General features: G+C 40.1%; 1 protein-coding gene across 2 annotated transcripts; it reads left to right on the top strand.

Moving 5' to 3' along the window:
* The first annotated feature begins 9,236 nt into the window (after window positions 1-9,236).
* LOC143100105 (E3 ubiquitin-protein ligase TRIM35-like) lies at window positions 9,237-14,432 on the top strand. Of its 2 annotated transcripts, XM_076263043.1 has the most exons (6): window positions 9,237-9,905; window positions 10,517-10,603; window positions 11,001-11,231; window positions 11,676-11,698; window positions 11,786-11,904; window positions 13,085-14,432. In XM_076263043.1, the coding sequence occupies exons 1-6, from the start codon at window positions 9,531-9,533 to the stop codon at window positions 13,714-13,716; spliced, it is 1,467 nt and encodes a 488-aa protein (XP_076119158.1). In that variant the 5' UTR covers window positions 9,237-9,530; the 3' UTR covers window positions 13,717-14,432. The 2 variants fall into 2 exon arrangements, with proteins under 2 accessions (XP_076119158.1, XP_076119159.1); XM_076263044.1 differs by lacking the exon at window positions 11,786-11,904 and having other exon boundaries at window positions 13,085-13,251.
* Window positions 14,433-22,146: the final 7,714 nt, after the last annotated feature.

Raw genomic sequence — 22,146 nt, 5'->3', positions numbered from 1 at the left:
CGGAAAAAAAAAAAAAAAACATCTGACTAAACTATGGAAGAATATTAGACTCAAAAGTTTTGTACGTGTGTATCACGTTTTGAAACTGTAGAAATTATTTGTAACTGTAAAAATGATCTGTACAAGTAATTGTCAATATCACAAATATGCCCTACACTTACAAATCTATTCTACGGGTACGGATCGGTTTTACAGCTACAAATCATCCTACAGTTAAAAATATTTTACAATTGCAAATATATTCTACAATTACACATCAATATTCTACGCACAAAAAGCTGCTCTACAGTTACAAATCTTTTCTACAGGTGTACAGACTTTTGCACCACCTTAGGGATGAGAAGTGTCTCATATGTATTGTGTGTGTGTGTAACAGGATTTGTAACTGTAAAAATGATTTGTGATTTAACAAAAAAATAACACGAACAATTTTAAGCATTACTCATATGTCATTCACTTACAAATATATTCCACAGGTATTAAATATTCCACAGTTGCTGTCTTTCAATTACGAAACTATTCTGCCATTACAAATCTCTGCTGCTCGCACAAGTATTTTCTACAAGTACACAAATACTTTTGAGACTGTTCTGGCGCTTCCTGTTGAATAGCCAATGGCGATCCTCAGGTTTGGCTAGCCAACCATGAATCTCAGTTCACTAACCAATCACAGAGCAGGAGCAGCGCCGTCGTTGTCTGTGGGTGTAACCAAACTTGGAGTCTACGCTTGGAGCACGCTAGTTTCCTGTATTCCTTGAGGTATGTTGGTAGCCTACACCACACAGACTTGTTCTATGTCCACTATTCCTTGTTAATACAGCCAGTGTACCTGATATACGGGGCAACGAGGTGAGATCAATCAATGGCAACTAATGTGGGCAACAGACAAATAACTATTATATATAGGAAGCTACCGCTAGTTAGCCAAATCCCACTCAATCTCAATGTAGAATAGCAATGGTAGCTAAATTTTCAGTTTAAGCTGCATACAAGCGCGAACGGATATGTAGTGTGTGGACGGATGGAAATAAATAACAACACTCAACATACTTTTGAAGACATTTTGTTTCAAGTTTGTAACAAATGCGGTCAAAGTTTTAAGGGAGTTTGTCAGTCATAAGGTAGGCTCAGCATTATTATCAAGAGGTGTGCTAACCATTAGGCCTCGTATGCCAGGTCTAGCTGCTACCTCCAGATTGTAAGGTGCTATTCGGACTTGACGAACTCTTATAGTAGGCAACAGAAACTCCTTACTGCAGAAAAACCGTAGTACTGTAGGTTTGATGCTCAACAGATTGCTCTGGAGTTAGTTATAAGTTAATAATAAGTAACCATTGAAAAAACGTAGTACTGTAGGTTTGATGCTCAACAGATTGCTCTGGAGTTAGTTATAAGTTAATAATAAGTAACCATTGATATATGTGTGACAAAACATACCAACTGGTGTCAACATGAGCTAGGCTATGTTGGCATTTTCTGATGGTTCTTCATGGCTGATCATAAGGTACAAAATAAATAATACAGAAATACTGTGCTGGGCATTGGTAGACACATTCATCTGTCTGTATCTATTTCTTCTGTGTAAGCAGGTTCTTATGGATCCGCAGTTGCTGCCTCCTTCTGAAGCACAGGTGGGTCATAAAATATATTTTACTGTCTATAAAAATAGGTCGCCGCCCGATGTGAGTTTGTTGACGGCAGTATTCTTACTTAAAATAACATCCTCGGATGTGTATGTTTTATATTTTGTAAAAGTTAAAGAGAATCTTTCTTCTATCTTTAAAGTCAGTTTATTTTCAAACATTTTTGTTGGTTCCTGTCAGTGATAGATCATTATCTATGATAAATTTATCTACACTGGCAGGTTATTAGAGAGGCTGAAAACCAGACTGGAACAGGCTCTTCAAAGGCAGCCTCTGGACCTAGACTATTTATCAATACCCCCTTTAGGAAGCACCATTAATGCTTATTAACTTCCTTTCACCTTCATTATTGTATTTGGGTGAAGGGAGAAGTATAATTCAGATGTTTTTTGTTTTCACAGTGCAGGATTGTATGTTTATGAAGCACATTTAAAACAAAATATTGACTGTTACCACATACAGTGGGTCCCATTCAGAAGTGGCCACTTCTTTCGCACTTTCTGTGATTCATGCAGCTGTGTGAAATGTATTAAAACTTATCGCCACAAGGTGGCAGTTTAAGTCCACTGTAGCATTTGTAAACAGGGCAGTGGAGTGCATTCAAAGGCGTTGCAGTGGCAGTGAGATACTGTAAGCAGAACGAAACTGAGGATCACCTCGTTGAAGTCATACAGTAGACTAGGCTAAATCTGCACACTGTTTTTGTTGCAGATCATTTTGAAAAGAGTGGTTTGACCAGATGAGGCGGAGGTTGACGAAGATGAAATGGAAGACTCATGCCGTGTCACAGCCTACCTCAGACAATACGTTGTAAGTGGTATGACAAATATTTCCTAAGATATCTCCCCCCCCCCCTCCCGATTTTGAAACCTGGCTGATCAGAGTGATTTGGATTTGATGAGAGATCTGTACTTGAACCACTCGCAGACTGAAAAATATGTGAAAGTATCCCAATCCGTGAATTGGTGAAACACACTGAGCACACAGTGAGGTGAAGCACTCACTAATCCCGGCAGTGAGCTGCCTGCAACAACAGCGGTGCTCGGGGAGCAGTGAGGGGTTAGGTGCCTGATCAAGGGCACTTCAGCCGTGCCTACTGGTCGGGACTCAGACCGGCAACCCTCCGGTTACAAGTCCGAAGTGCTAACCAGGCTAGCATTGTATAACAAACGAACTACTACTAAAAGTATTTTCTGATATTGTCTTTTAATTCTTACAGGTTCTTTAGAGACATTGAAAGACCTGGTGGTCTTCTGGATGGGACACCTTCAAAGAAGCTATGGATGCAACGCTGAAATAAAGCAATTATGGTTTTGGCTTGATCTAGTGTTGTTTTCTGCAAGTTCAATGCAGTATAGTCAACAATTTCAGTGTTTCAGACGGTGACCAGAGTTCCAGTTGTTCAATGAATAAACTATGCAATGAGAAACTATGCCGGTTGCTATTTTTCCTAGTTGTATATTTAACTACAATGTGTGCACCATATGCAGTAGCCAAAAAAGTTGTGATTTTGTTTCTCAGCTGCCACAAGGCACCTACGTGTATCCCCAACTTGCTCTGAGAAACTGGCTCTGGTAATAATTGATGTCTAAGTTGCTTTGGATAAAAACGTAAGCCTAATGAATAAAATTATTTATTAAAGTTCACATATCCCAGCATTAGGGAATAATATTTAAAAATGCAATTTAAAATTTATCAGACAGGACAGGGGAGAAGTCTACAATAATGGTGTTCAAAGACTAGAATACAATAGACCTAAGAAACACATTTTAAAGAACAAATATAGGAGGGGAGGAGATGTGTTTTCTATTCAGTGGTAGGCTACATGTCCTCGATGCTGATGTAGAGAATGGTCCAGTGATCCAGTGGAGTGATCTTGAAGGCCCTTGATAAGAGATATTACATCAGTGTTTCTCAAACTTTTTCAGAACAAAGACCACTTAACCAATAAATAAAAAAAACCCACAGACCACCTAGCTAAACAAAAAAATAGTAGGCCTACTCATTGAACCACCTTGCTTATTGTCAGGATTCATGATTTAAACTGGCGTAGCTTACATAGGCAGTGTTACAGAACTGTTTGGATTTACATAAAAGTTGTTCAACATCGCAAACAAATCATCTATAGGCCTATTATATTTTAGCATGCCTGCTCGCGAACCACACTTTGAGAAACACTGGCTTAGGCTACATGAATAGACAAAAACAACGATGCATATTTACATGCACACTGAAACACTGTAGAAAGAGAGCATTCTGGAAAAGCATGATTGTATTTGTAGTAGTTTATCTGCACAGGTACAGTTGGCAAATTATCGAAGTTAACGAACCATCAGAAATGTAAAACGATGACTGTAATTAACATAGCTTAAGTCGCCCATTTGAAATGTAAATAAATTGATAACTTAACTACCTAGGAACAGCCAGAAAGATAACTGCCGATAGAGAAGGGAAACATTTTGTTAACTACTTGCCCCGTGTATCAGGTACACTGGCTGTATTAACTATCAATGTACCTCAAGGAATATAGGAAACTAGCATCGGAGCCCGTTCCTTAGACATTCTCTGTTAGCGTGCTCCAAGCGTAGACTCCAAGTTTGGTTGCACCCACACAACTAGCCACGACGACGGCGCTGCTCCTGCTCTGTGATTGGTTTGTGAACTGAGATTCATGGTTGGCTAGCCAAACCTGAGGATCGCCATTGGATATTCAACAGGAAGCGCCAGAACAGGCTCAAAAGTACTTGTGTACTTGTAGAAAATACTTGTGCGAGCAGCAGAGATTTGTAATGGCAGAATAGTTTCGTAATTGAAAGACAGCAACTGTGGAATATTTAATACCTGTGGAATATATTTGTAAGTGAATGACATATGAGTAATGCTTAATGTTCGTGTTATTTTTTTGTTAAATCACAAATCATTTTTACAGTTACAAATCCTGTTACACACACACACAATACATATGAGACACTTCTCATCCCTAAGGTGGTGCAAAAGTCTGTACACCTGTAGAAAAGATTTGTAACTGTAGAGCAGCTTTTTGTGCGTAGAATATTGATGTGTAATTGTAGAATATATTTGTAATTGTAAAATATTTTTAACAGTAGGATGATTTGTAGCTGTAAAACCGATCCGTACCCGTAGAATAGATTTGTAAGTGTAGGGCATATTTGTGATATTGACAATTACTTGTACAGATCATTTTTACAGTTACAAATAATTTCTACAGTTTCAAAACGTGATACACACGTACAAAACTTTTGAGTCTAATATTCTTCCATACTAAACCTATATGACCGCCGCTTCGCTGCGCGGCGGTCATGATAAGAGCATGGGTAAGGCAGTTAATAACGCACACAGCAACAAACAAAATATTCAGACGGCGCTGAACACAAACAAGAAAAGGAGCACCAAACTGTTCAATTAAATGACGCACTTAGCACGGTATATTGCAAATGCACCAAATATCCCGTGCAACCACAAAACTCTTGAAACCCCCCCCCCCCCCCTCTTGTCTCAGTCTACAGAATTAAACAAAAAAGTCCAGACTAAAGGAACGCATCAGGTCCATCCCAGGATTGAGCTACAGCCTTTAAATTCCAACCAGGAAGCAGGTAGGCCGCGGAAATAATGCTCTGTCGGAACGCAACGAAAAAATATAATCCACAACAAAAAAGACAAAAAGGTGATCGCTTATCTAGTGGTATACCACGCAAAAAAAATACAAAAATGAAGTATGTTGGTACCAACAAATGGTACACTGAGGGATCTTTTATGTCTTCAGTCATTGTAAACTACCAATGTTTTTTTAAACAATAACATCCAACTGCCTTCTGTTGTTTTTTAGTACATAAACACAAAAAGTTAGTGATGAACCCAGTTAGTGATACCTTACACTGAAACAGCAAAACCTAAACTCAGATCTGTACAACTGTAGGCACATTCTCACAGTTCCTCTCAGAACAAGAAAGCTCACACAAGCCTAACCGACACAACACACCTTAATCATGCTCACAGTGTAAACTCCAGGGAAATTGTACAGATCTAAAAGAGAGCTTCAGTGGTCATTAGAAAGCCTACTAGAAATCTATGGTTTAATGTTGTGGTTTTAACATTTGTAAGCTATAAAAAAGTTAAAGTGGCCACATTTTCTATAACAACTGCTAAATAACTCACCTTACAGCGACATTCTTCCTCAAAATGGCTCTCAGTGACAATAAGCAGACAGTCATGGACTCTGACCGGGACTCTGGACTGCAGCAATGAAGGCTGGCCTTGTTCAGCAGACTCAGGTAATTCTATTCCTGACTACTAGATGGGGACAGAGAACAAATGTTGGCTTCCAATACTTTTTAATACTGCACTCTAGAGCTGCACAATAGAGCTCAGCAGTCCCGCACCCCTTGAGGAAAGAATCATTTTCCATGACCGTCAATAGACTTTGTAACAGTCAGCCCTTTAAACTTATTATCACCGCTGCGCATCGAAGCGGCGGTCATATAGGTTAAATCAATTTTTTTTTTCTTTTTCGCATAGCCAATTTTTCGTCAAGGATTCCCGTGACACCTCCTAGGCCCTATGGTTCTCGAGATATTCACAGAAAACTGTGTCCGGCCACCTACAGGCCAGTTGGTGTACAGTAACATAAATTAATTTATTGTATGGCCCCCCATGAACGGAATTCCACGAAACTTGGCGTGCATTCAGAGGGTGTCATAATGATCCTACACTTCCAATTTCGTGCAGTTTTGACCATGTTAGGTCACAGATACCTGCGATTACAACACCTCATTTTCACTTTTTCGTTTTTAACTAGGTGGCGCTATACATGAAATGAGTGGTAATGAAATGGGTTGACATGGCCCCTTAAGATCAACATACAAAAAAAAGGTGGTCCTCCTAAACCCTACAGTTCTCAAGATATTCACAGAAAACTGTATATATAGTATGGCATGCCGTTTAGGAAATTAATGTCAAATATATATGGAATGAAAGTCTGAATATATATATATATATCAAAAACCTGAATATATACATCAAAACCCTGAATATATAGGTCAAAACCTGAGAATATATATCAAAATCAGAATATATCAAAGTCTGAATATATATATCAAAATCTGAATATATAGGTCAAGACCTGAGAATATATATCAAAATCTGAGAATATTTATCAAAGTTTGAATATATATATCAAAACCTGAGAATATATATCAAAATCTGAATATATAGATCAAAACCCTGAATATATAGGTCAAAACCTGAGAATATATATAAAAATCTGAATATATATCAAAACCCTGAATATATAGGTCAAAACCTGAGAATACATGTCAAAATCTGAATATATATCAAAACCCTGAGTATATAGGTCAAAACCTGAGAATATATATCAAAATCTGAATGTATAGATCAAAACCCTGAATATATAGGTCAAAACCTGAGAATATATGTCAAAATCTGAATATATCAAAACCCTGAATAGGCTATATCAAAACCTGAGAATATATATAAAAATCTGAGAATATATATCAAAGTCTGAATATATCAAAACCTGAGAATATATATCAAAATCTGAATATATATATTTCAAAACCCTGAATATATAGGTCAAACCTTGAGAATATATATCAAAATCTGAATATATCAAAACCCTGAATATTTAATTTCTGATTGAGTATAATTTTCGGGACAATTAGGGCAGGATTCGGGATTCGGGACAACTGCTTGGATATCGGGACTGTCCCGAATTTTTTGGGACGTCTGGTCACCCTATAAAACATGAAAATATATGTCAAAAGGGACTCATAAATTTGGGTACGTCCTGCGCCACATCTCTCATGCAGGTTCTACACAGAGCTGGCAAACCTAGGTCTTACTAACAAGTTATGCCTTTTATAACAAGCTTTTTGATGGAAAAGTGGTGTTTAACTTCCATAATCTTTGTTTAGTGAACGCATAAAACCGTCAGTTTGTAAGCGAAATCAAGAATTACAATTCTTTGAGTTTGTTTATCGTTACCTAGCAACCGAGGCTTTAAGTGTTAAGACTTATTGCAATCATATTATGTACATGAAATGCGGTAGCGCAGTGGTTAGAGGAGCGAGATTTGACCCCAAGGATTGTTGGTTCAAATCCAGTAGTAATCATTCTGCTAATGTTAGTTTTGGACTGGATTTACATGCCAACATAAAAGGTTGTAAAAGTAGCCAAATAAGAGTTTGTTATACCATCCCACCATAACATCCAACCCGCCCGACCTACCACAAATATGTGCAGTGGCGTAACGAGCCAACACAGGGCCCTTGTGCAGGATTATCAAGGTGGGACCCCCTACTTCAACACATGAAAATGGAATGTCCACGAGTAAGCCTACCAAAAATAGGACTGGATAGGATACTGCATGCATTTGAGATGAGATGATTGACAAAATTGGGAGTACACGCACCACAGCAAAAAAAAAAAACACTGATGGCGCACCTAACGCAAGAAAGCACCTAACGCATGATGCAATATCTACAGTACATTGTCCATTATCAGCAACCATTCATCCAATGTTCCAAATGCACATTCTGTTTACTAATCTGATATCATTTTAAAAGGCTAACTGTCTGTAAGCACATAATGAAATCTGAAAACTGCTGCCCTGATAAGAAAACCTGCCTATGGAGTGGAATGGGAATTAATAAGTGACCCCAAATTTTTGACCAGTAGTGCATATCTCTCCTTGTATTCCATGCCACACACACACACACACACACACACACAGTTCATAATCCATTCTCACACATTAGTTTGTGAAACAATCATGTAACATTGTCTTTCTCTTTTCTTGTTTTATTTTTTTACAGTGTTGAACATTTTACATCAGCTAACCTGTGATTTTTTGTTGTCTGATGGCATAATTGTTTTAACTGTTGTTTATTGAGTAGAGTGATGATAAGTAATAGGTGATAGGGGTGATAGGCTATCTAGTTGCTAGGCAAGCTCATAACCTGTGTACATAAGTGTCCTGATTGGATGATTGTGATAGCATGACAATAACCTGGCAACAGATCAGGAAGTGAAGTTGAGTGGCAGGTTGATGTCCTGTCCTCCACTAGATACTATACATACATACTATAGTGTTAAGACTAATCAGGAAAATAGTTTGGTTTTATTAATCATTAATCATTTTTATTAATCATTCATTCTTGAGATAAGTTACTCATTTAATTTATTCAAGTTTTCACCTGACTACTGTCTATAAGATAAACACATGTAAATTGTTCAATGTGTGTATGGTAAGTTGAAGTGTGTGTCTGTATGGCGGTGTGTGGCTGATATTCTTTTATACAGAACCCAAAAGAAACATACAGTTATGCAGAATGTGTTCTTAACAACATTTATGTGAATAGTAGATGAAAGCCAAGCTTGTGTATGGCTGTAAATTAAAGCATTCTCATTCGGTACATTGATCTCTGAACTTCAAAACAAGAAAAGGAATGTTTTCTGCAGGATTTTAGTGAGACTGACCAATCAGCTTGCAGCTCCACTAGATCCCTCCCTATGACCGGCTCCCTTCCTGAATGAGGAAATGAAACTCAGTGACAGTGACGGCTGCTCTGATCAACATTACAGGTTCTCTGCTACTTGACACATTTTGGAAAGGAAATGTCAGACTGTAGTTGTGTTTTCTTTTTAGTAACATATCGGAGAGGATGACATCCTTATAGATGTTTTAGACTGGACTTGATTGTGTACACTCCTGAAAGTGAAAGTAAAGTTTTCCAGCCAACTTCAAAAGCACAAGTGTAGTAGGCTGATACTTGTGTTTTGAGGTGGTTTTCAAACAAGAAGAAATCCTCATTTTGTGAACATTTATATTTTGTGTGTGTGAAAAAGAGAATGGCGGCGAAACTACAAAAGGATCTTTCCTGTCCACGGTGTGGAGAAATCTTCAAGGATCCCGTTCTTATGTCATGTAGCCACAGCGTCTGTAAAGTATGTCTGCAGCAGTTCTGGGAGGGCAAAGGATCCAGGGAGTGTCCAGTCTGCGGGCACAGATCACCAGAGGACTGGCTTCCCTCAAATCTGGCGTTGATGAACCTGTGTGAGACTTTCCTACAGGAGTGGCAACAGGTGCCGTGCAGTCTGCACAAAAGAAAGCTGGAGCTCTTCTGCCACGATGATCAGCAGCTTGTGTGCCTGATGTGTCGAGACTCAGTATTACACAAAGATCACAGCTTCCGTCCAGTTGCTGAAGCAGCAATTCATGTAAAGGTAGGCTCTCTGGGTTAATGTAATTACAGTGGAACTTTTCACACACATTTTCTACTATACATTATGCTCAGCACACTCAGCAAACACCTTTAGACTCATTTAATACTCTTTGATGTTTGTTTATGAAACACTGTCAGTGCAGCTCTTTCTCTCTCCCACACCCACCCACACACACACACACACACACACATATGGAATAGCGAATTGTGAATATTCAAGTCATGTTGACTCTACCTTTAGTTTTGTTCTAGCGTACCGTTACGTCTGGCTTTAAACAGCTTTAATACAGTCTAACGTTCTGACAAGCACACCAATTGCCTACCTTGTTCTTGCCCATCTGGAATATCTCCTCTAGCTTTGCTGCCTCCATCCTTTCTGTTTTCGTTGTTTAAACTTGTGATATCCATGATAAGTTTTGAGTTAGTGGATTAGCTTAACTGTGCATAGTTGGGAAGGTATGGTGGGCCAATATGGTGTGAATACACATTACACACACACACAAGGACATTTTCTCTCGTTGTTGAGTAGCCTGCTGGTACGCACAGTGCGTACGGACGTACACCTGCAGGCGCGCCTGATTAGCGTAATAATAAAGTGTAAATTCATTTCAGGAGGAGCTCATGATCAAACTACAGGAGAAGCTGAAGGCTTTTGAGAAGGCTAAAGACACCTGTCATAAATCAGCTGAGTATATTAAAGTGAGTGCCAGTTACTGCGTTGTTGAGCATCATTAAAATAAGGCAATTGTGTAAAATACAGTGTCATTGCTAAGCTCATTTTACAAGTAGCCTTCATTGTATAGGATTTACATTTAAAGTACTTTGGATTTTCAATCCACAACAAATTAATCATTAATCAAACTAATGTCAAAGTTAATGGTTTGTTTGTGATAATAAATTAATCATGGATATGCATTATTCTAGTTAACATTATTTCACATTATTTATTAACCAAAATCTATTGTAGTTTTTGGAATATTTCATGGAATTTTAAGATCATTATTTCTTTTACTGTCCTGCATATTTCTCAGTATTTTATCCTTTTCCATCCGTCAACAAGGCTATTTAAAGCGTGACACAATTTGATTTCATCCAGACTCAGTCCCAGAACACAGAGAAGCAGATCCATGAGGAGTTTGAGAAGCTTCACCAGTTTCTACGAGATGAAGAGGCAGCCAGGATAGCTGCACTGAGGGAGGAAGAGGAGCAGAAGAGTCAGATGATGACGGAGAAGATTGAGAAGATGAGCAGAGAGATCTCATCTCTTTCAGACACAATCAGAGCCACAGAAGAGGAGATGAGAGCTGATGACATCACCTACCTACAGGTCAGAACTATCAGTGGTGTGTGTGTGTGTATATCTGTCTGTCTGTCTGTCTATATCAATTTCATTGCTACTTTGAATGACAAAAACCTTCTTGCTGTTATAGCCTTTTGTTTTGAAGTTACCTGTTAGCCTGCACAACTCACTGGAAGCGGTTAGACCACTTAGCCTATAGCTCCCCTTTAGCTACAGGCTACAGGGCTAACTGGTCTAGTCTACTTCCAGTGAGTTTTGCTAAGCTAGGCTGGGCTCAGACTGGGTTATTGCATGTACAGAGAAGGGTATGCCATCTTATCTAGCTCTGGGGTAGCCAGCAAATAAGCTAATTTCCCAAAAAGTGACGTGCAAAGTGTATCTGTTCCCAGTAAAAGTTAAGTATGATTTAAATACAGATTTATTGTAAGACAATTAGCATAATAATAACTTTATCCTGTCCTCATTTCACAGAATTATAAGAGCACAGTGAAAAGGTGAGTGATCTGCCTCCTGTCTCTCTCTCTTCTCTGTGGTTCTGAACCCAAACCCACAGCAGCACTGACTCCTGAATGTTATTCCAGAGCCCAGTGCACACTGCAGGATCCAGAGAGGGTTTCAGGAGCTCTGATCAATGTGGCAAAGCACCTGGGCAACCTGAAGTTCAGAGTCTGGGAGAAGATGCAGGATATTATACAATACAGTGAATATACACATTGTTCTCTGTTTCTCTCACTGTCTGCCATAACCTCTAAACATCATCACATGATTCAGAACACTCTCACATACTCGTGCACAATCACAAACACACAAATATGAATTTTACTCATGCACATAACACGCACCCGCACAGACAAACACACACACACACACACACACTCACTCACTCACTCACTCACTCACACAAATAGGCAGCAAAATCGAAATGCCAATAAATAGGTGAAAGGGTATCCAAGAAAAAGAGTGGATGCCATTAAGGGTAATTACTGTGCATAGAGATAGAAAGAGAAATGGGTACAAAACACATGACAATGTCCAGTGATGATCATACCAGATCATTGCATTATTCCCCTGCCAAATACACAACTGTGATCCCTTTTTGTCAGTACTTCTCCTGCCAGTATACTTGGTAACACAACTGTGATCCCTTTTTGTCAGTACTTCTCCTGCCAGTATACTTGGTAACACAACTGTGATCCCTTTTTGTCAGTACTTCTCCTGCCAGTATACTTGGTAGCACCATTGTAGCGTGTGTTACACAGCACTGCTATTACAGTAATAATGACCACCATTATCACACATCACTCAGTAGCCATGTTTACACAGCACTTCTATTAATAATGACCACCAATTATCACACATCACTCAGTAGCCATGTTTACACAGCACTTCTATTAATAATGACCGCCAATTATCACACATCACTCAGTAGCCATGTTTACACAGCACTTCTATTAATAATGACCGCCAATTATCACACATCACTCAGTAGCCATGTTTACATGGCCACTTTTATTACGATTAGAAATGGAATGACGGCTCAGTTAGAATAAAAATGATCATATTTGGAATAACAATGCCTGATCTGAATTTTAATAGGAATGAAAGAGGTGGTGTATTGCATTCCTATTGCGTTTGAACAGCCATGTATACGGTCATTTGGATTGCCTGCTGTATCTTCTCAACGAAAAGCAGGCAACAGCGGTCAAAGGATCAAAGATTCTAAAGCGCTTGAGAGCACCTGATCGGAAGAGAACATACCCCATATACACAGACAGCATGCATTTTTCAATCGGAATAGTTTTATCGGCATGACAAAATAACTGTCCATGTACTGTAAACGGAGCTAGTGTTCAGCTCATGTGTGTTCTTTCTCTCTGCAGCACCTGTGACTCTGGATCCCAACACTGCGGCTGACACACTGTTAATTTCTGAGGATCTGACCAGTGTGAGTGGTGCTGATGACGAGCAGCAGCTTCCTGATAACCCAGAGAGATTTGATGATTACGCCAACGTCCTGGGCTCTGAGGGCTTTAACTCAGGAACTCACAGCTGGGATGTGGAGGTTGGGGAGAACACCTGGTGGTTTGTGGGTGTGATGACAGAGTCTCTCCAGAGGAAGGGAGATTTTAATTCCATGACTGGACGCTGGTATGTTTGTTTTGATGATGGTAAATATGGAGCAGAGTCTCCACCTCAACTCACCACTCTCCTCCCAGTGAAGCAGAAACTCCAGAAGATCAGGGTGCAGCTGGACTGGGACAGAGGAGAGCTGTCATTCTCTGACCCTGATAATAACACACACCTACACACTTTCACACACTCTTTCACTGAGAGAGTGTTTCCATACTTTGCTATTGGCTGTGTACTCTCACCTCTGAGAGTCTTACCAGTGAAGGCTTCAGTGTCAGTAGGCAGCAGGGCCGCGTTTGGGCATTGGGCAATTGGACTGCTGCCCCGGGCCCCGGCCACTAGGGGGCCCCGGCGCAGTACGTTTAAAAAAGAAAAAAAATAATATGATCATATTTTGATATTTTTGATGCATTTCCCCACCAGTAGTGAAGGGCACGTTGTCTTATCGTCACGTGTCGTTGCCCGTATCAATGCATGCTATCACAGACAACAAGCTTTACTTGAGACGATTAGGAAACATGAATGCATGCCATCACAGACAACAAGCTTTACTTGAGACGATTAGGAAACATGAAAGCGGAGCTCAGCAAAAGAGAGAGCGGCAGCCTAAAGTTCTCAGTAAAGCGCGCCTGCAAGTGAAGTGTACGGCCGTGCGCACTGTGCGTACCATCAGGCTATTCAACAACGAGAGAAAATTTTCCCTGTGTCTGTGTATTCACACCAAATTGGCCTACCATAACTTCACAACTCTGCACAGTATCCCATTAACGGCATGACAGTAGGCTATTTACAATTTTCTGTAAAGTAAATTTTGTAAACACGTCATCAAAATCAACTTAATGCAGAAATATGCACACGCGCACTTTTGTTTGAGCAAGAGGAGAATACACACGCACGCTACAGAAGTTGTAGGCTAGGCTACTTGTTGTTTTCGGGAGGCCTCTGCTCCGGGCCCCAGATGACCTTAACCTGGCCCTGCCATTAGGACAGCACAGTTAGAGCTGATGTCACATCTTGCCATCAGTCTATTGTTGTAATAACTGGTCCATGCTGTTAAAATTACATTATACATTGTAAATACTGAATTACTTGTCCTGTTGTTATTTACAGTAATGTCTCACAGCTTCATATGAAGTCTGCAAATATTGCAAGATGAAAGGTCATAACCTTGACAGAAATATATTCTAAATCATATTCTGAATCAGGAACACATACTGTAAATGCAGGAGCAGATACAGTATGAGATATGAAATTTAAAGGGCAACTTGGCAGGATTAGCTATATTCTCCCCTCTGCTGGAGAAATTGTGCAAACTGTGGAAAAAGGTAACGATAAAGCACATGAATTTGTTTACAAGCTAGCGAAACGGTTAGCATAAGTTCGGCAGAACAATGTGGATGTTACAAGGTAAGAAACAAGGGTAAATAAAGTGGAGGGCATGAAGAGACATGAAACTAGTCCGACCTGAATGTTGACTCATGGCAGCTAGAGGGAAATACATGACAATGTTTCTGTGCCAAAGACCAGTAATCTTACCTGAAGGTCTCCACTAATGTCTTTTAACATGGTAAAGCTCAATACAATGTAGCGATCACACCCGCAGACAGTGATAACCTTTGACCAGGATGGCCATTTATTGGAGCAGACATCAAGGAATACTCAGACAACAACAACATAGGGCAACACAGGGGTAGTCTCAACCGCACATGTAACACACAATCAGGGCAAGGCTTAAAATTAATTTTTCAAAATGGGGGGGAATTCCCCACTTAGGTTATTCATGTAGGGGGGGGGGGGGGGGTTACACAGTTGGGGAGTTACTTTTTTAAAAATGTATTTGATTTGTGGGTCCCCACCACCTTGACTTCATCAGTAATATTGAATATACTGCAGTGGGATCATTCACACCAGTGGCCATCCTAGATTCTGCTTGACTCTCATCCTAGATTCTGCTTGACTCTTCACATCCACACACACACACACACACTGAAAATGATGGCTTATATGACATGTTTCTATTTCATATATTTTTAAATTCATATAGAGTGTATTTAGTTAATAATGTATAGTATTTTACTAGTAATTACTAGTAGCTAAACACATTCTGTTTGCTGATATCATTTTAAAAGGCTAACTGAGAAATCATAGGAGATCCCTTTTGCAATTATGTAAGAACATATTGAAAACTGCTGCCCTGATAAGAAAACACTGCAACTCAACTGGTATTCTGTCTACAATATAATGGAGTGGAATGGGAATTAATAAATGACCCCAAACTTTTGACCCCTCAGTGCATATCTCTCCTTGTATGCCATTACCCTCCCCCACACACACACACACACATAATATATTCTCACACATCAGTTTGTGAAACAATCATGTAACATTTGTCTTCCTCTTGTCTTGTAGCCTATGAAAGGTGAGATTTTGAATTTTATTTTTTCTCCAGAAAAAGAGAAAGAAAGAGAGAAAAAAACAATGTTGCCCAATATCAATGGGAACACACCCGAACAATACCCACAAACTACTTTGCTCAAAAGGCTGCCCTGCCTAACATCAGATTAAGAAGCTCATATGTAGCCCTATTATTATTTGCAGAGGAGTCAATCTAACTGGATAACGGAGTAAACATTAAGGTCGGCCATTCATTTTTCTGAAGACACAGGAGTTAACAAGAGGAAGACATTTCCTTGTTTTTGTTCAGTGGAGATCAGATCTGAAAGAGAGCCTTAGGTAAGTCTCATATCTGCTACCAATCTCTTATTGATCAGGAAGTGAGAGAAAAGAAAAATGAAAAGGATGCAATCAATCATTGTCCAACTCAGAGCACAACTCAGAGCACAACTCAAAAAGTGTCAAGTAGTTGCAAGTTGATGTAATCTAGTTTACTGTAGTGGGTAGGCTATAAGCTACGGTGATCATTTCCCCCCACCGCCTCCACACACATCGGGGCAACACTACCACTACTATCACCCATGCATACTGTAGGCTACTGTATCAGAGATTTTATTAAGGACTTTGACTCTATCCAATGTCATGCGCCTGCAATTCATAAAGTAAATCCTAATGGTAGACACAATTTATATGCATTAGCAATATGAATGGCTCAGGAAGGATATAACAAAGCAGTTCACTTTGTAGGCCTATTCTCTATTAGGCAGAATTGGAGTTTTTCCTCTTTTCACTTCACTACAAAAGAATGGACTGTAGGGTAGCTAATAATCTACTGCACCCTTTAGACCTATAAGATAGTGAACCATGTGATAGCCTACTGATATTGATGCTCATGGAAGAGGATGCATCTTATATTAAGACCACATACTGTATAAAAATGGAGCTAAATTTGTCTCAATAATATTTGTATATGCGCAGAGGGGGATCCACAAATATTTCTTGATTTGCATGAGTGTTTTGATATCTACAAATAAAAAAATCATATTTGTAACTCGTATATGTAAGGGATAATCGACGACATGGTGGTCTGTTCACAGAAGTTAATGCACAGTCGAGGTTGTAAAACGGCCCCGACGCGAAGCGGAGGGCCGTTTAAACCTCGTAGTGCATTAACTTCTGTGAACAGACCACCATGGAGTCCATTATCCCGCTTATTCCACTGTTGCCACTTGCGTTGTGTTCATTTCCTGTTACAATTTAAACGTTTTAATCGCTAAAACTGTCTTGTTTGTAGAACTAATTTCTTCCGACACATATCAACTAATTTCTCAACTCACAGGACAAACTGCCGTTACTAGTTCTAAATGGATGGTTGCTACGGCCAAAGGCCAGTCGTTAGTTCTATCTCTCCCGTTGTCAAGCGGGCGTATCCCAAGATTCTGATTAATTTTAGCTTTGAAACATCGCTTTTACTTAGCCTGCTGTCATCCATCTAACTAAAAGCGACCTCCGTCATATGCTACAATGTTGCAATGTTCTGAACGTCTGCATTTTACAGCTCGGATGCAACGTGACAGTTCATTTAAACTTCACAACGAGTTCGGCGAATTAATATACAAGTGTGATACGGCCAAAAAAATGGATCTACTTCATAGGTGTGCAGATAACATACGGTTAATGGTCGTTCTAAATTACGTAGGACAATGGGAAATTCAACCAAGCAATGGAATAATAAGTTATAAAACCACCAATAATTATAAAACCACCTCACCACTCACAGTACATTCACAGGTTACAGACTCATGCACTGAATGCCTCCTAACAGTGGAGTGCCTCCTAACTACCTTCATCTAGTGCAGACATGAACAGCTGGCGGCCTGCCAATGCACTCAGCGCAGCTTGCAGGTCAATTTTCACGTATCATTGAAATCTTGGTTTCACAGATTTTTACCCACATCTGAACCCAATCCTAGTTGTAATGTTATGGTCCGCCGATAGAGGGATGATATAGCAGATTATCTTTTCATAGAAATTCAAAACCAAATCTATGTGTTTAGAGTGTGCTTAGCAACAAAACCAGAATGAAAAGATTTCAACTTAGGTCGCAACTACAACTCCACACACACAGATAAATACAAAATGTAGGTTATCCTTACGTAAATGCAATAGACACATGGGGAGAGGATGCTTTTGGAAAAAATAAACCATGAAAAAGCGAACCACTTCACTGTTATGTTAGTATTTTGTTTGTTGCTTATAAACGTTGTATATGATGGCCTTGAAGTCTTGACTTAGCCTACTGAATTGGCTGGTATAAAGTTCGTGCATGCTCTCTCTCTCCAACGCAAACCAGATTTGGGTTTCCATAGCCAAGTAATTCAGCTACATAACGTTCAAACATGTGTTTATTCGAAGCACACATACAAATACTGTAGATCAATTTCAAGTGCGCACTTACGTGACTACTTCAAGTATTAGCCTACGCACAATAGATTTTTCTTCTTTAGCCTACATAATGCATACACTCTGTAAACAAACAGCAGCTGTGACAGGCAGCGGCCGCATATATTCTAGATAGATAGATAGATAGATAGATACTTTAAGGGGAAATTCAAGATTTCTGCAAGAATTCTGCATCATATCTCGCATCTTGTGAACTCTACAAGCCCCCACCCCTCACTCGACAACCACACGGAGATTCTGTAATGTGCGTTCACACATAGGTCAGTATAAGGTCCGCAGGTTAGCATCATATCTGAATCATCCGAAGGGTAGGACCTCCGTTTGACAAACCTCCGCATATACTCCGGAGGTTATATCTGAAAGCGCTTAGTAATTTGCCTCATGACAAGGAGATGGGACGAGGAAGACACACACACACTAATCCCTCTCTTCTAGCACATTAATCATCAAAATAGGTTGAGAGAAAAAAGCGACAACTGCAATATTATTAAAAAAGCAATGTAATTTTTGTGCAATGTTTACTATTGTAATCCTCTGCATCAGTATTCTAACACACACACACACACACACTATGGCATTATGACAGGAAAAAAAATGATTGATAAGCAGTTCTGTTTTTCCTGTTATTTTTTTATTTTCTCTTTAAAAAAGATAATTTTTCCCACTTTCCACTGTTTCATCCTCCTTCCCTTTTCTGTCACATTCTTCATCTCTCTTTGTCCTTTCCCTTTTTCCTTCTCTCTCTCTGTCTTCCTCCTACTCTTTGTCCTCTTTCCCTCTCTCCTTCCTTCTCTCTCTCCCTACCTCACTCCATCCCACCTTCTCAGGTGTTTTTTAATATTTGATCTTTAAGGTGTTTTATGTATGAATGTATTCATGTATGTTTGTAGTGTTGGCTTTGTATCATGAGCGTCATGATTCAATGGTTTTGGGGAATGATTTAACAAATGGGTGTTAAAGGGAGACAATGAAGGAGGGATGGAGAGAGGGAGGGAGAGAGGTTTAGATAGAAGTATCTATCTATCTATCTAAACCTCTCTGCCTCCCTCTCTCCATCCCTCCTTCTTTCTCTCCCTTCCCCTCTCCATCCCTCCTTCTTTCCCTCTCTCCCAGCAGTAGGCCAGTGGCCTTTGCCAAATCAGACTCTTTCCATCATGTCTACTTCAGTGAGCAGCCTTCCGCCACTCCTTTCTTCTCTTCTCCTCTCCTCTCCTCTCTCCGTCCTTCTCCGCTCCAAATTCACTCTTTCCTCTTTTCCCCTGTTCTCGTCTTCCTCTGCCCCAAACTCATCTCTTTCTATGCCCTGCAGTTTTTTGCTTACAGTGGTGGATAGCCATTCGTTTATTATTATCGATCCACGAGAAGAAGGCCAAAGTACTCGACCTGAAGAAGATGAAAAAGAGCCCCAATCACTCCACGCAGCTTCTGTGTAATGTGGCCCATAATCTTCCATTTTCACTAATTCACTTTTCATGCCTTCTTTCTGCTCTTCTATTTTTAAAGCACTTGCCAATAGGTCCGATCCTCCTCCTCTAGCTCTCTTCTTCTCATGCAGGGCTTTGGTTTGTTTCCTTCACCTCTCCTCTCCCTTATTTCATCCTCCTCTTCCCTTCTCTCAACCTCTCTTCTCTTAACCCAGCATCACTGCTCTCTTCTCTTCACCCAGCATCACTGCTCTCTTCTCTTAACCCAGCATCACTGCTCTCTTCTCTTAACCCAGCATCACTGCTCTCTTCTCTTAACCCAGCATCACTGCTCTCTCCTCTTCACCCAGCATCACTGCTCTCTTCTCTTAACCCAGCATCACTGCTCTCTCCTCTTCACCCAGCATCACTGCTCTCTTCTCTTCACCCAGCATCACTGCTCTCTTCTCTTAACCCAGCATCACTGCTCTCTTCTCTTAACCCAGCATCACTGCTCTTAACCCAGCATCACTGCTCTCTCCTCTTAACCCAGCATCACTGCTCTCTTCTCTTAACCCAGCATCACTGCTCTCTTCTCTTAACCCAGCATCACTGCTCTTAACCCAGCATCACTGCTCTCTTCTCTTAACCCAGCATCACTGCTCTCTTCTCTTAACCCAGCATCACTGCTCTCTCCTCTTAACCCAGCATCACTGCTCTCTTCTCTTAACCCAGCATCACTGCTCTCTTCTCTTAACCCAGCATCACTGCTCTCTCCTCTTAACCCAGCATCACTGCTCTCTTCTCTTCACCCAGCATCACTGCTCTCTCCACTTGTTTCACTCTGCCTTCTCTTCCCGTCTCCTGTCCTGTTTTGCGTTCCCCCTTTCCTTTTCCTCTCCTCCTTCTTTTCGTCTGTTCTCCTCTCTTGGCCCCACCTCTCATTCTCTCCTCTTATCTTCTCTCCTCTCCTCTTTTCTCTTCTCCTCCCTCCCTTCCTCCTCTCCTCTCAGGAGGTGATGTAGCTTGCTCTTAAGTGTAAAGGCCTATTCACACCAAGAACGATAACGATAACTTTAACTATAACCATAACGATAAAAGCGTTCACACTGAACAACGATAAACAAAGTCTCTCCTTGTGTTAATGAATGTGACGGTTAAAATTCAATGGGTTCTGATTGGCTATTAGCTTTTTATCGTTCTCGTGATCAATCGCTCTGAAAGTGATCCCCAATGATATCTTTCTTCATGTCGTTATCGTTATAGTTTATGTTATTTGGGGGCAGCCTACTGGTTAGCGCTTCAGACTTGTAACCGGAGGGTTGCCGGTTCGAACCCCGACCAGTAGGCACGGCAGAAGTGCCCTTGAGCAAGGGTGTGTGTAGTATCTACTTTTTTTAGTGTTTTTCACATATAGTATTTTGCAGTATTTTTAAAATACAAAAATACACACCAATAAAGTATTTTGATACAAAATACAGAGCCATTTCCTTCAACCCAATAAAATACAAAATACTATTTTGTATTTGAAATACATATTACATGTTTCAGAAATACTACCCATCCCTGAGAATAGGCAGATTACATCTTTATAGTTGGCCATATGATGACATACTCAGGTTAATACTGTATTTCACCAGTTAGGGCACCAAAATGGCCAGCAGTGGCACTGTGTAGCCTATCTTGACATGTCTTTAAAGGAACAAGCCACCCAAAGTCAGTAGTAACATATGTTCTTACCTTACCTTTCACAAGTTGAGTCATAGCTCTCCCGTGTGGGTACGTGCACTCAAACGCTCTGGCTCGCGGCGTGAATGTGTTAGCATGTTGCTATGCTAGTGGCCTCAGACGTAGCCATAGAGGGAGGAACATAGCAGTAATCAAACACATCCACGTTTTCCCTACTTAAATACAGTTGCACGAGTAGTTGATAAAAATGTGTAAGGTCACACAACATGAAACATGGTGATTTTCCAAGCGAATAAACAGGAGAACTACAATGTGTGGCGCAATAGCACTTGGCAATAGCACTTGGTACTTGAGTACATTTTTTAGACCCGCCCCCGCCCGCACCCGAGAAGTTCAGCACCAGATCCGACCCGTCATCTGTGGTGATATTAAAAAATTAAATCCGCACCCGCCCGGACCCGTTAATATTTTGCCCGTTAACCGACCTGTGCCCGTGATAAATCACACACAAGCTAAAATCAATCAAATGAATGTGCTTTATTTTTTTTCTCGCACAATTGAAGCACGTAAAGGGTGACCTTTTTTTATTTACATTTTGCGTCAGGGATAAACCTTACAACAACGAAACATAGCCCAAACCTTGCTGCATCAGAACATTATTCTACATAAAATGGACCTGTTAATGAAACAAAGAGAACAAGAAAAAAACAACCTGAGCCTGCCACTAGCCAACTTTACCTTGACTTCATCCATTGTAGCCTACTCTCTTGCGCTCCAACTACGAGACGGTTATATTGTTTAATGTTTTCACACATAGATGCATCAAACAAATAATTCAAAAGTCGCAGTAGGCCTACTGATGT

Source organism: Alosa pseudoharengus, unplaced genomic scaffold (genome assembly GCF_046254945.1).
Source record: "Alosa pseudoharengus isolate Yale_2024_CS ecotype anadromous, Long Island Sound unplaced genomic scaffold, YU_APseudo_1.1 YU_APseudo_1.1_scf_3, whole genome shotgun sequence".
Taxonomy (NCBI): domain Eukaryota; kingdom Metazoa; phylum Chordata; class Actinopteri; order Clupeiformes; family Clupeidae; genus Alosa; species Alosa pseudoharengus.
This window is presented reverse-complemented; position numbering and strand designations above follow the sequence as displayed.